General features: G+C 40.1%; 1 protein-coding gene across 1 annotated transcript in view; it reads left to right on the top strand.

The window, feature by feature from the left end:
- Positions 1 to 15,211, top strand: part of Dars2 (aspartyl-tRNA synthetase 2, mitochondrial) — a 30,139-nt gene that overhangs the window by 11,719 nt on the left and 3,209 nt on the right. Inside the window, exons 8-16 of the mRNA XM_005364012.3 lie at positions 993 to 1,099; positions 3,259 to 3,328; positions 5,863 to 6,042; positions 6,758 to 6,865; positions 7,346 to 7,408; positions 10,405 to 10,557; positions 12,883 to 13,101; positions 13,299 to 13,409; positions 14,769 to 14,844. Of these exons, the coding sequence (XP_005364069.1) occupies positions 993 to 1,099; positions 3,259 to 3,328; positions 5,863 to 6,042; positions 6,758 to 6,865; positions 7,346 to 7,408; positions 10,405 to 10,557; positions 12,883 to 13,101; positions 13,299 to 13,409; positions 14,769 to 14,844 (1,087 nt within the window). The remainder of the gene's footprint in view (positions 1 to 992; positions 1,100 to 3,258; positions 3,329 to 5,862; positions 6,043 to 6,757; positions 6,866 to 7,345; positions 7,409 to 10,404; positions 10,558 to 12,882; positions 13,102 to 13,298; positions 13,410 to 14,768; positions 14,845 to 15,211) is intronic.

The following is a 15,211-nucleotide window of genomic DNA, read 5'->3' as shown; positions in this document are numbered from 1 at the left end:
CTGAGTTCAATTCCCGGCAACCACATGGTGGCTCACAACCATCTGTAATGAGGTCTGGTGCCCTCTTCTGGCCTGCAGACATACACACAGACAAATATTGTATACTAAATAAATAAATATTTAAAAAAAAAAAAAAAAAAGAAAAAGAATTATTTGCTTAGGAAGTACAATGATGCATAAAATTTGTTCTGCTAATAGTAAAATTGAGAATTTGTTTACACATACACACACTTAATAACTACTATATACAAGCAGTATTTAAAGCTTGTTGTAGGGGCTAAAGAGATGGCTCAGCAGTTAAGAGCACTTGCTGCTCTTCCAGAGGTCCTGTGCAGTTTCCAGCACCCAAGTCAAGTGGTTCTCAGGAGCCTGTATCTCCAGTTTCAGAGGTTTGGATGCCCTCTTCTAGCCTGTGTGTACCCACATGCACATTTGCATGCTCACTCACATACAGACACGTAAAAATATACAATAAATTAAAAAAGATAAAGTTTACTGTAGCTGGTCATGGCACATGTCTTAATTCCAGTACTTAAGAGTCAGGAGCAAGTGGATCTTTGTGAGCTCCAGTCCAACCAAGCTACATAGTGAGACTTTGTCTCTAAAAATAAACAATAAATAAATAAATGTAATTGTGTACAAATTGTTTTAGGGGCTATAAGATGAACCAGAAATTGTCTGTCATTGGGAACTTTGCTCTTTAATTTCCTTGGTGTGTTTAAGTATTTACTTGCACTATGCACTAGTCACTTATACTTTTGAGTTTGTTTTGTTGTTAATTTTGTTTCAGGATTTTTTTTTTTTTGCTTTGTTTTGTTTTAAGAGTCTTGCTTGTGGGTCAGGATGCCTTATACTTACTATTCCTCTTCCTCAGTCTCCTGAGTGTTGGAATTGCAGGCATTTGCCATACCTGGCTTAGGTTTTTCATTAGTTTATTTTTCAATAATGTTTCTCTTCTCTCTATCTTCTACCTCTCTCTCTCTCTTTAAAAGGGTGCCAAAGAGTTTTTAGTACCGTCCAGGGAGCCTGGAAAGTTTTATTCTCTCCCTCAAAGTCCTCAGCAATTTAAGCAACTTCTGATGGTTGGTGGTCTAGACAGGTAAATCAGCTTTTTTTGTTTTTTGGTAATGCTATTATTCATCCAAAAAGGGAAGAAGAAAGACCAAGGGGGAGGGAAGGGACAAAACTTGTCTGCTCTGGGAATGGCGAGATGGCTCAGAGGCTAAAAGCTCCTGCTGTAAGACTGGCAATGTCCGCTCAATCCTTGTAACCCACACACAGGTGGAAGGGGAGCACTAACCCCACGAAGTTGTCCTGACCTGCATGTGTACCCTCACACCTGTACACCCCTGTCATTCAGCAGTAATAAGAAAATTTTTAAGTTTTCTGATTTGAGAAGGTTAAAATTTGCACATGAATTTTGAGATTGCTTGTTCCCTAAAAATTGTAGTAGTAATCTCTTAAAGTTTATCAGCTGGCATTAGATAGAAAGCTGGTATTAGGTAGCTCTGACAGGGGATTAAAAGTAAATTTCTGAGCTGGACTGCTGGTGGTGCACGCCTTTAATCTCAGCACTTGGGAAGCAGAGGCAGGCGGATCTCTGAGTTGGAAGCCAACCTAAGTCTACATAGTGAGTTCTAGGACATCAAGGGCTAGACAGAGAAACCCTGTATCTAAAAACACCGACCACATGGTGGACTCACAACCATCTATAGTGAGATTTAGTGCCCTCTTCCGGGGTGCAGGCATATATGCAGGCAAAATACTGTATACATAATAAATAATCTAAAAATCAAAACAACAAAAAAGAAAGCTGGCACTAACCTAGCCTTAATTTAAGATGACCCAAATAATTTCCCCCAAGGTTTTGGCAATGCAGTCTATGGAACAGATTAATACTGCTTCTTAAAAGAAACTTTAGTTTTTCATTGTATTTGTGGTGCTACAGCTCAAACTCAGGCCCTTGCACATGCATAAATAAATAAATAATAAAGTTTTGCTCTCCAATGAATAAGACTAGTAAATAAAATGGGATAATAAATAAAATCAACTGTGAAAAAATATAAACTGAAAGTATATTGAAATTTACAAAATATTAATCATTAGAAATTATATTGGTTGGGTGGTGGTGGCACACACTTTTAATCCTAGCACTCAGGAGGCAGGGGCAGGTGGATCTTTGTGAGTTCAAGGCTAGCCTGGTCTACAGAGTGAGTCCCAGGACAGCCAGAGCTATATATACAGAGAGACCCTGTCTCAAGAAAGAAAAAGAAGCTGTATTGTTTAGGGAAATACAGTAAGCATTGTAATCAGACTGGAGTAATGTCTTGGGGCTTAAGAGGATGTACTGCTCTTGCAGAGGACCTGAATTCAATTTCAAGTACCCAGGTCAGACACAACCATCTATAACTCCAGTTCCAGGGTGATCCAACACCTCTGGCCACTATGAACTTCTGGAGGCATGTATTGCCCCCACATAGACATGCACACGTACACATAATTTAATTTCAATTCTTAAAAATAATTTTAAAGAGAAATTAAGAAAGCCTTCTCTGTTAGACCCACTGAGACAGAGAGACCTAACTTCATCTCTGAAGGTGAAGGTGAGAATTGGAACGGCACAGCACAGGAAGAGTCCATGCGTTGATGAACAGTATTTCAGCTTGTAGAAGTAAAAGTACATATGTAAAGAAACATGGACTGGTTTGAATGCCCATCTAATATATGAGCATCCAAAGGTGTTATACTTTGAAATCCATCTATAAAGTACTAGCCTCTCATAGGTCAGCTGTGTATCTGATTAGATTTGAGCATCATAAACTAAAGCTCCTGAGACTGGAATACAACTTCATAGTAGAGTGCTTGCCTAGCATGTACAGGGGCCTGAGTTTGAGCTGTAGCACCACAAATACAATGAAAAACTAAAGTTTCTTTTAAGGAGCAGTATTAATCTGTTTCATAGCCTGAATTGCCAAAACCTTGGGGAAAATTATTTGGGTCATTTGAAATCAAGGCTAGGTTAGCTCTAGTTTTCTTTTTTGTTGTTTTGTTTTGTTTTTTAGATTATTTATTATGTATACAGTGTTCTGCCTGAGTGTGCCTGCACACCAGAAAAGGGCCTCAGAACTTATTACAGATGGTTGTGAGCCACCAACCATGTGGTTACTGGGAATTGAATTCAGGATGTCTGGAAGAGCAGCCAGTGCTCCTAACCTCTGAGCCATCTCTCCAGCCCTTAACTCTAGTTTTCAATTACAGATATTTTCAGGTTGCCCGGTGTTATCGAGATGAAGGTTCGAGACCAGATAGACAGCCAGAGTTTACTCAGGTACTCAGTTATACACACTTGCTCTTACAAATTCATTTTTGCTACAACTAAGGATTTTCAATACTAGGACAATAACTTTATGAGTTTTTAAAAATTAACATAAAAGGTAATGGGTCTCATGTTTTATTTTCATACAAACTTCATTTTTGTTGATCCTCTTGCCTTCAATTCTTCTCTAGTCCGCTCTGTCCCCACTGTTCTGCTTCCCCTACCATCCGCCTCCTTCCTTTACATCACATGCATCACCTGCTTTTTATTGCTCTCCCTTAAGATCCCTTCTTTCCGCTCTTATAGTTCCATGACCGATACCTACACACATATATGCACATATTGTAACAATTAAAATCTAGAATCTACCGTATGAGAGAAAGCATGGGGTACTTGTACCTGGGATACTTCATCAAACATAATTTTTAATTTCATTTTCCTGCAAATGTCATGAGTTTATTTCTCTTTATGGCTCAATAAAACTTCATTGTGTATGTATATAAAACACATTTTCCTCATCCATTCATCCATTAATGGGTATTGTGGCTGTTTTTGGTTCTTAGCTATTATGAATGGTACAGCAATAAACATAGACGTGCAAGTATCTCTGTGCTAAGTCTTAGAGCTTTTGAGTATATAACCAAGAGTGGGGAAACCAGATCATATAGTAGTTGGTTTTAGTTTTTTGAAAACTTAAATACTAATTTCCATAATGGCTGCACCAGTTTACACTCTGACCAGCAGTGAATAAGGGCTCCTTATTTCCCCAATTTCTGCCCAGCATCTATTGTCATTTGTGATCTTTTTAATAGATTTTTTTTTTAATACTTTTTTTTCCAGGCATAGCACAGTTAAGACAAGTTCTAGGTCTCTCTGTGTTGCCTTGGCTGGCCTTGAACTCCCTAAGTAGAATAAGTTTGGCCTCGTACTCATAAAGATCTGCTTGCCTCTGTCTCCTGAGTACTGACATGAAAAGGTGCCCCACCATGCCCAGCAAGATTTTATTTTATGTTTGTGAATATTTTGCCTCCGTGTGCATGCCTGGTGCTAATGGGAGACCCTAGAACTGGAGTTACAGATGGTTGTCTGCCCTGCTGTTGCTAGAAACTGATCAGATACACTGCAAGAGCAGAAAGTCCTCTTACTCACTGGACGAACCATCCCTCCATCTCAATTGATTTCTTGGCATTCTGCAAGGGCAGAGACGAAATCTCAAAGTAGTTTTAATCTGTTTCATTCATCCTTTTCATAAGGAGTGTGGTCATCAACTAAGGCATGCCAGATCTTCCTAGTGTTTTAATTTTTATGATATGATAAAGTCTTTAAAACAAGTATTATCCATCAAATAGTAGTACTCCAGGGACCAGTGAGTGGCTCAGCACACCTTTAATGCCAGCACTTGGGAGGCAGAAGCAGGCGGAGTTCTGTGAGTTCGAGGCCAGCCTGGTCTACATGACCTAGTTCCAGGACAGGCTCCAAAACTACAGAGAAACCCTGTCTCGAAAAACCAAAAAAAATAAAATTAAAAAAAAAAAGTGCAAGCCTAACAGCTTGAGTTTGTGCCCCAGACCCAAATAAAGGTAGGAGAGAACTGACTCAAGAGTTGTCTTTTAACCTCCATATGTGTGCTGTGGCACACCTGTGCCACATCTACATTCTACATTCACAAACATATGTGTGCTGTGGCACGCCTGTGCCACATCTACATTCTACATTCACAAACATGTGTGCTGTGGCACGCCTATGCCACATCTACATTCTACATTCACAAACAATAAGAAAAATATTAAGCCAGGCATGATGGCACACACCTTTAACCCCAGCACTCTGGAGGCAGAGGCAGATGGATATCTGAGTTTGAAGCCAACATGATCTTCAAAGCCAGGGCTACATATAGAAACCTTGTCTCAACAAACAACAACAAAAATAAAGTTTAAAAGGAGAATCAATATTCCACCAAAAACAGGACAGAGTTGGGGCTGAGAGCGGTTAGGAGCACTGGCTGCTCTCCCAGGACCTGGGTTGAATTCCCAGCACCTACATGGCTCAAAACTGTCTGTAACTCCAGTTCCAAGGAAACAGACACCCTCCTCTGGCCTTCATGAGCACCAAGTATGTATGTGCACATATAGGCAAAACATACATACATAATATATACCTTTAAAGCAAATAATTCTATATGCTGATATTTATCTAATCAAAACCCTTATTTGGTTTTGTTAAGATCGCATTAATCAGTGTGATTAAATGCACAAATCACAAATTTAGAATCAAAAAACCAGGATCAGATGTAGCCTGATTACTTACTGATTGCATGCAGTATGCAAGCAATTTACTTAGTTTCTCTGAGACTCATCCATGAGCTAGCCATGGGAACTAAACAAGTTGGTGTATGTTATGCAATAGCAGTCATAAAAATGAAGTATAATGATATTTATACCCTTAACTATGTATTTTTTTCTGGGCAGTTATTTATATGGTAACTTAAAGCCAAGAAATATATATTGTGACTATTCATATTAGTTTCTATGTTATTTTGGTTTCAGATTGACATAGAGATGTCTTTTGTAGACCAAACTGGCATTCAGCGTTTAATTGAGGGTTTGCTGCAGTATTCCTGGCCTGATGATAAAGATCCTGTGGAGATTCCTTTTCCTTCCATGACTTTCGCTGAGGCACTAGCCACCTACGGAACTGATAAGCCAGATATTCGCTTTGGGATGAAGGTACTTTCTTCATGTTTCCAGGACCACCCCCCAAGTAGTTCAGCCATCTTTTCAAACATTTTGAAAAACTTTATAAGTGTTACATTTTTGGATAATATTCTTAATGTTCCTTTATGTTGTTACCTCTGTTGTTAACAAACTATAACAAAAAGAATAATAGCATCATAGTGCTGTGCTACTTATTCTTTCAAGTTCCCTATCCAAAAGCAAGACATGTGTGTGTGTGTGTGTGTGTGTGTGTGTGTGTGTGTGTGTGTGTGTGTGTGTATAAGATATATACATCTTACCTGTGGAATAGAGAAATGGTTGGTTCAGTGGTTAAATGCTTGACACACAAATGTAAGGACCTGAGTTCAGATCCATAGAACCCAAATGCTAGATAGTCATGGGGCCAGCCTATAATTCCAGCACCTAAGAGTGGAGGCAGAGCAAGCAGACTAGCAAGATTAGCTGTATCAGGAGCTCTGGGTTTGATTGAGAGACCCTGTCTCAAAAGATACAATTGAGGATGATTCCTGACAACCTCCAGCCTCTTACATGTACATGCACATAAATACATGTGCCTCTATATATGCAACAGTGTCACTGTATGTACATATACACATACACACACACCCAAATACATATGAAAATATAAAGAAGCAAAAAAAATATTATTTGTAAAATATTTTGAGGTGGAAATGACTTTGTTTATCCATTTTTATCTGTTTTATAGATTGTGGATATCAGTGATGTGTTCAGAAACACAGAGATCAGATTTCTTCAAGATGCACTGGCTAAGCCCCAAGGAACTGTCAAAGCTATCTGTGTTCCTGAAGGAGCAGTAAGTGAAGCACAATGCTATGTTTTCTCTAGAATGTATATTTTGAAAAAGAATATATTTAATATTGGTGCATAAACACTTGATAGCCTGAGCTATATAGAGACCCTATCACAAAGAAAAAAAATTCAGATAATTTAGAAAACATATATATTTAACGGAACCATTCAGAATCTGGATCCTCTTGATCTGACGGTTATAGAACTCACCTTTGTTTGTCCTGCACACTGCATGACAGTCTGCTGGTGACAGTCACAGCAGTCTCCACGAGACCTATGATAGGGAAACAGTGTGATCCCGTGAAAGTTGCAGCAAGCTTTAAAACATATGTCATTTTGAAGAAGAGATTAAAATTTTTATTAATTTCCACTCGTATTGGAAAGACATGAACAAATGTGCTTATATCTTTTTATTTGACATTGTGAACCTGTTCATAAAGCTGCGTGTCATATTGAAGAATTTACTTTGATTTTCTTTCATCAGAAGTACTTGAGAAAGCAAGACATTGCGTTCATTAGAGACTTTGCAACTCAGCATTTCAGTCAGGTAAGGGGCAGCACTTTGTGGGAATGTGTTCTACTAACAATTGCAGGGCTCTAGTTTTGGTTTGGTTCTGCTTTCTTAGATTGATTTTTGTTATGTGTGGGTGTTTTCCCTGTATATATGTATGTGCACCAAGTGCATGCCTGCTACCTGTGGTCCCACAAAGGGCTCTGAAGCCCCTAGAATGGAGTGACAGATGATTGTGAGCCACCATGTGGGTTCTGGAAACTGAACCCGGATCCTCTGCAAGAGCAACTGGTGCCCTTCACTGCTGAGCTCCTAGGCTTGAGAGTCATGTTTTCAGATCATGTTTTTACTATGCATCTATTTTTACTGAAAGACTTGAATTTAGACAATTGAATCTCTTAATAATTTGTATCTTATGTACATGGGTGTTTTGTTTGCATGTGTGTTTGTGTGAGGGTGTCGAATCCCCCAGAACAGGAGTTACAAATAGTTGTGAACTGCCAGGTGGGTGCTAGGAATTGAACCCAGGTCCTCTTGAAGAGCAGCCATTGCTCTTAACTGCTGAGCCATCTCTCCAGCCAACAATTGAATTTACTATCATACTGAAAGTTAAGCCATATTCTTTTAACATACACAAAAGTATTTTAATCAAGTTTTAAAATTTAAATAAATGGGGCTGGAGAGATGGCTCAGCAGTTAAGATCACTGATTGCTCTTCCAGAGGTCCTCAGTTCAATCCCCAGCAACCACATGGCAGCTCACAACTGTCTATAACTCCTGTTCCACAGGATCCAGCACCCTCACACAGATATGCAGGCAGCAGGCAAAACACCAATGTACATAAAATACAAATAAATAGATTATTTTTTAGAAATTAAATAAATGAATAGTTCCTTGGTGGTCAAGGTTGACAGTGGCATGACTAGGGTGGAAAGCCTTATTGGTTCTTCTCCCTGTGTCCATTTTTTAAATTATGAGTACACCTTTGACCAACATATTTTTACGTTCTGGGCTTAGGGGATAATCTTACTAAAATGAAGAGCAGGAGCAGAAAATTCTTACATCACTGGACATGTAAATTGTTTGGGCATTTTGGAACCAGAGTCCTGGCAGCTGGGCATGATAGCATACTCTTTAGTCTCAGCACTGATGTGTAGGTAGGAGTTCAAGGGCAGCTTGGTTTACTTCAGATTCTGTCTCACAAAACAAAACCCAGAAAATAAAATGAAGAGTCAAGCTCTTAGTGTCAGAAGTTTTCTGTGATATGTTTTAGATGCAGTATCCTAGATATAAGGAGATTTTATGCTCACCACAGTATCATTTATAACAAGAACAGAGTGAACATACAGGGACGCTTAAATAAGTTATGGTATAAAGAAATTAATTTAAGCCGGGCTGTGGTGGCGCACGCCTTTAATCCCAGCACTCGGGAGGCAGAGGCAGGTGGATCTCTGTGAGTTCGAGACCAGCCTGGTCTACAGAGCTAGTTCCAGGACAGGCTCCAAAGCCACAGAGAAACCCTGTCTCGAAAAACCAAAAAAAAAAAAAAAAAAAAAAAAAAAGAAATTAATATTAAAGTTCCTTTTGGTTTTTGTTATTTTGCTTTTTTAAGGCAGGATTTTATGTAGCCAAGGCTTCCTTGAACTCTTGATCATCAAGTTTTCATCTTGAGTATTGGGTTGTAAGTGTGGACCATAACGCCCACCTCTCAAATTTCTTTTTAAGTGGACTGCTTACTTCACTTGCCTTGTAACTCAAGCTCAAAGAGGGATAAAGATATTTTAATAAGAAGGAAACACGAGAACAGGATGCTGAGGCAGGAAGGTCATAAGTCCAAGGCATATCTGAGCTACCTTGTGAGTTAAGGCCCCCTGCGTAACATAATGAACCCTGTCTCAAACTTTAAATTTAAAAAGATACTGAGACTGCCCGGAGTGGTACTTGTGGGGAGTGCTTGCTTAACAATACAAGGCCCTAGATTCGGTCATCAGTTCAAGGAGAAAGAAAGGAGGAAAAGGATTTCCAAAATGGATCAAGGCAAAGTTTTAGAAAATAAAAGACTGAAAAACTATTCATAAAACATTAAGAAGCCATCCTTTCTTTCTCTTTTTCTCTGTAGAGATATTCTTTTAGACTGGGCATAGTGGCACACATCTGTACCCCGTATTCAGGAAGTTAAAGCACAACCACTGTGATTTCCAGACCATCCTGGACTAGGTAGCAAGACCCTATTGCAAATAAAGACAGGCAAAATGTTTATGATCCCAACACATGAGAGACCAAAGCATTCTCTACCTGGTGGGACTGTTACTACATTTGTTAAAAATTTATTTACTTCTTATTGTATGTATGTACTTAGTGTGTGTGTGTGTGTGTGTGTGTACACATGATGGGGAGTGGGGATACATGCTGAGGTCACACACTTGAGTTATCTCACTGGCCCCCAACTCAGTCATTCTTATTCCATTCACTTGCAATCTGCCAAAAGTGAAAGGAAAAAAAAAAATCACAGACACTTCTAGGGCCTCTCTCAAGTAGGCAAGTGCTCCACTATTAAGATAAATTATATCCTCTGCTGTCCTTTTGTTTTTTCTTTTTTAAGCAGAGTCTCACTAAGTTGCCTAGGCTGGCCTTGACTCACTCTTGTAGCTCAGGCAGGCCTCCTGTTGGAGTCTCTTGAGTAGCAGGGCTTCCATGCCTACACCTCAGGCCTAACTTTTAAATTGTTATTTTGTATCACTTTGAAGGGGTCCATGATGGAAAAAGACACAATATCATGTAAGTTGTCTTCTGCTTAGAACAAGAAATCTTTGTTCTGTGAGAAAACAAATCATCTCACTTTTGAAAATTAACAATAGCTGGGCAGTGGTGGCAAACGCCTTTAATCCCAGCACTCAGGAGGCAGAGGAAGGCGGATCTCTGTGAGTTTGAGGCCAGTCTGGTCTACAAGAGCTAGTTCCAGGACAGGTTCCAAAGCTACAGAGAAACCCTATCTCAAAAAAACAAATATATATACCTTTTTCTTTACCAAGGAAGTCCTGCCTGTATTTCTGAATGCCAAGAGGAACTGGAGTTCACCATTTGCTAAATTCATAATGGAGGAGGAAAGATTGGAATTAAGCAGATTGATGGAGATCCAAGAGGACGACATGGTGCTCCTGACTGCTGGGGAACATGAGAAAGCAGTGAGTAAGATCGTCTCAGCACATGGCTGTGTGCAAAAGGCTGCCTCTTCCCCATGTTTACGTATTTAAGATGGACTGTTAGTTTCATAAAGCAGGGTTGCTCTGCGTAACTTGTTATGTAAATGTATTTCACTACTTTATAATATACTATATAAAAACTAGAGCCATTCTGTGCGTGGTGGTATGGAGAGCAGGAGACCATCCTACACTACATAGTGAGATCCTGTCTCAATAAAGCAAAACTAAAACAAGCAAGCCAAAACTGGGGTCTTGGGGCAGTGAGGTGGTTGTGTGGGTAAAGGCACTTGCTGCCAAGTCTAATGGCCTGAGTTCCGTCACTGGGAACCCACAAGGTAAGAGAGAACTGACTTCCGAAAGTTGTCTCCTCTCTCTCTCTCTCTCTCTCTCTCTCTCTCTCTCTCTGTCTCTGTCCTCCTGTCTCCATCTCCAGCTCTCCCATTCTCAGACACACACAATGAAAACTTTAAAACTGGAGTTTTTATCACTTATCAACTTTATTGGCATTATACAGTCAGATCTGGCTCTTATCAAGAAGTCAATACAACTATGAAAAAATATTTTGAAGGTTTGTAAAAGAAAGGAATTGGTAATTACAAACTTTTGTACACAATGTATTTATTCCTAAAACTATGGAGGGACAATTCAGTCCACTGGAGGGTGGGGCTGCTGGCTGATAATTGCTGTGGTCAAGGCAGGACTGGTTTTCAGTCACAGGTGCTGAGTGCAGCCATGTACCAACAAAATCACCTTCTGTCATGAAATAGATGAGAGAGTGGATGTAATTAGAAAGGCCCTTGTGAAATATACAAAACATTACAGAAAAACCCACATGAATATTAAAACTTGTAGAACTGGGCATGCTAGCTCACTCCTTGGCAGGAAGAAAAGCCACCTAGGCCACATATCTGAGACCATATAGAGATACAGAGGTGAATGGTTTTCTTATCATAACATACCTAGAAAGTGGAGAAATCAAATCTAAATCATTAGCTGTTTCCCAAATTCACATTTTGTGTGTGATAAATGTGTGGTATGTGTGTATATGTGAGTGTATACACACAAGTGCCTGTGTGAAGAGATCCTGAGTATTCTTCCTCAATCTCTACCTTAACGTTCTGAGACAGTGTTTCTTACTGAACCTGGAGTTCTGATCAGCTAGACTAGCTGCTCAATAAGTTCTAGGAATACACTTGTCTCTGTAATTGGAGGCTGCTCGTTCATTTGCTGGCTGCCCAGACCTGAATAATCACACAGAAACTATATTAATTACAACATTGTTTGGCCAATAGCTTAGGCATATTCCTTGCTATCTCTTACATCTTAATTTATCCCCATTCTGCCCATCAATGTATCATCATGAGGGTGTGGCCTACCAATCAGGTTCTGACGTCTGTCTCCTTCGGCAGCTACATGTTGTCTCTTTGACTCCGCCTATTCTCTATATATGTATCTCTTTAAGCCTGGCTATATTCTTCCCTGCCATAGGCAAAAGCAGCTTTATTCATTAACCAATAAGAGCAACATATATACAGAATTCAATATACAGAAGGACCTCCCACATCATGTCTCTGCCCCACAAGTGCTGTTGTCACAGATAACTGCCTTTCACATGGGTATTGGGGATCCAGCTGGTGCTCATGTTTTCTAGACAGGCATTTTTCCGAGTTGCCTCCCAACCCTCAGAATTTAGCCTTATATCAACTTCTAACTCATGCCACCTCTAACCATAGCCAACAGTTTCTGACTATTAAGTGCATATCAGACATTCACCAAATCCTCACCATATCCCTTCAGGAACGAAAATTGTAATAATAATAATTAGAATGAATGAAACTGACCCCCATACTCTACTGGGTTCTGTACCTTATGTCTCACTTAACTTTACAAATCTTATCCATGCACCTGTGGTCCCAGCTTCTCAGGGTTGAACCAGTGTTGAGTTCAAGGCCAACCTGGAAAATAAAGCAATTCCCTACCTCACCTCAACACTTCAGTGTTGGAGTGGGTATTTTATCCCCATTTACTTATAATGAGATGCAAAGAAATTAGTAAGTAGACAAACAGGCTCAGAGCTTGGTCTGTGAGGCTCTAGAGCCTGTGTTCCCGGTCACCCGTATGAGCTGCTCACACAGTCAGCTCAGGCTGCTGGTTGTGTGTGCTTATCATCTTTGTCCCCTGAGAAAATGTGTCTCATCTAGTAATTGGCCAGTCTTTTACTAGAGTCTGGCCTTCAAAATTTAGGTTGTCTATCCAGTACCCATCCTGACAAAAAGCTAACTTAATGTTTGTGTCTTTTGTTTACAGTGCTCTTTGTTGGGAAAGTTACGACTGCAGTGTGCAGACCTTCTGGAAATGAGAGGAGTGGTACTCCGTGACCCAGCACTGTTTTCTTTCCTTTGGGTGGTGGACTTCCCACTCTTCGTTACTAAGGAAGAGAGTCCCACAGAGCTGGAGTCAGCCCACCACCCGTTCACTGCTCCTAACCCTAGTGACATTTATCTCCTCTATACTGAGCCTGAAAAGGTATTGATCTTTTCTTTTATTCTTCCAGATAAAAAGGAAATATCTAAATAGACACAAAGGACTTCAATATTCACTCAGGAGAGCCAAGGGAAAACTGAGCCTACTGTTAATAAATTGTTTTTAAGTACAATGTCGTGGTCCTGTAGAATTGAAAGTCGGGAATTTTCTCTAACATGGAAATCCTGTGAATCTTATAGGTTCGTGGCCAACACTATGACTTGGTTTTAAATGGCAGTGAGATAGGAGGTGGTTCTATCCGAATTCATGATGCACAGCTACAGAGGTACATCCTGGCAACATTATTAAAGGTAACAAATGCTTTCTAACCTTGCCTTTCTTTTGACCACGTATTTGTTGTATGAAACATTTGTTTAAAAAGGAGAGTTTACTAAATACAAAATGTCAGCTTTTGTATGTAGGGACTGAGACAAGCAAATGATAATATTATTTGCTTATTAATGCTTACTGTTAGGGTTTCTATTGCTGTAAAGAGACATCACAACCATGGCAACTCTTATAAAGGAAAATATTTAATTGGGGCTGGCTTACAGTTTGAGAGGTCTAATCATTATCACCATGGCAGGAAGCATGGTTGCATGTAGCAGACATGGTGCTGGAGAAGGACCTGAGAGTTCTATATCTGGATTAGCAAGCAGCAGGAAAAGATATCTCACACCAGGTGTGGTTTGAGCATCTGAGACCTCAAAGCCCACACCCAGTGACACACTTCCTCCAGAAGGCCACACCTACTCCAGCAAGACCACAACTCCCAGTAGTGCCAACCCCTATGAGCCTATGGGGTCATTTTCTTTCAAATCACATGCTTACTATGTGCCAGGGGCTACATGATATACTGCCAAATGTGGTGGCTCATGCACTTAATTCCAACACTTAAAAGGTTGAAATATGAGGATTGCCTTGAGTTCCAGGCCATCCTGGGCTATATAGCAAAACCCTGACTTAAAAACAAAATAAGGGGACCTTAGGAGAGGGTTGAAGGGGAGAGGCAGGAAGGGGAGCAGAGAAAAATGTAGAACTCAACAAAAATCAATTTTAAAAAATGAAAAAAAAAACAACAAAATAAAACAAAACAGTACCATATATTCACTGATGTGTTATTTAACCTTCACAATAATTTCTGTAAGTGATGCCCTCATTATGCTCATTTTAAAGATGAAAAATTGAGGGAGGTGCTAGGCCAAGTCACAAAGCACAGAGGTGGCACGAGCAGCTGCTTTCAAGAGGCTGGGGTAGAGTTGCTGAGTCAGCTTGGGCTACTAAACCCTGTCTCAGGAAGTTTAGGAACTGAAGGATGACTCTCGAGAACAAGCTCCTGAAGTGTCATTCCCAGTGAATGATAACATTGAGAGGAAAAGCCAGGTGGGCCTCTGTGGACTTAGTAGTCTTTTGGGTTAAGGCTTGTCACTCAGGCCAGGCTGACACTCATTGTCTCCCTGCCTTCTCCAGAGTGCTGGAGTGGACTTGTCCTAATCCGTTGAACTTTAACCCTCTTAAAGTTCTGTTGTTGTGTTTATATTAACATCTCCCAGTGCGTGTTTAAGTTATGTCATGTTTAAAATGAACTTCATTTCCCTTACTGTTTATTTCAGTCTGTGACAACAGACTTGCATTCAGTATATTTAAATGAAACGTGTTTTGCATTTCAGGAAGATGTGAAATTGCTTTCTCATCTGCTCCAGGCTTTAGACTACGGGGCACCCCCTCATGGAGGAATTGCCTTAGGTAAACAATTTGTCATTTTGTACACTAAATTCCATTCCATGGCACCATCTCAAATTCAGACTCCCAGTGTAAGGGGAAGGAATTGGGAGGAGCTGAGTCCAAGAGTTCTGTGTGAGTCTCATTTTATTCAGTAATTTATGAGGTGAGATTGAACCCAGAGCCTTGTGCAGATATGAACACACTTCATTTTTATTTTACTGTTAGGTGTGGTGGTGCGCGCACACATGCAGAGAAGAGGGAGGGAGGGAAGAGAAAAACAGTTGGGAGAGTTGAGAGGCAGAGGCAGGCAGATTTCTGTGAATTCAAAGCCAGCTTGGTCACCATATCAAGTTCCAGGTCAACAAAGGCTACAGTGTGACAATCCCCC

The sequence above is a fragment of the Microtus ochrogaster genome (genome assembly GCF_000317375.1).
Source record: "Microtus ochrogaster isolate Prairie Vole_2 chromosome 6 unlocalized genomic scaffold, MicOch1.0 chr6_random_2, whole genome shotgun sequence".
NCBI lineage: Eukaryota > Metazoa > Chordata > Mammalia > Rodentia > Cricetidae > Microtus > Microtus ochrogaster.
This window is presented reverse-complemented; position numbering and strand designations above follow the sequence as displayed.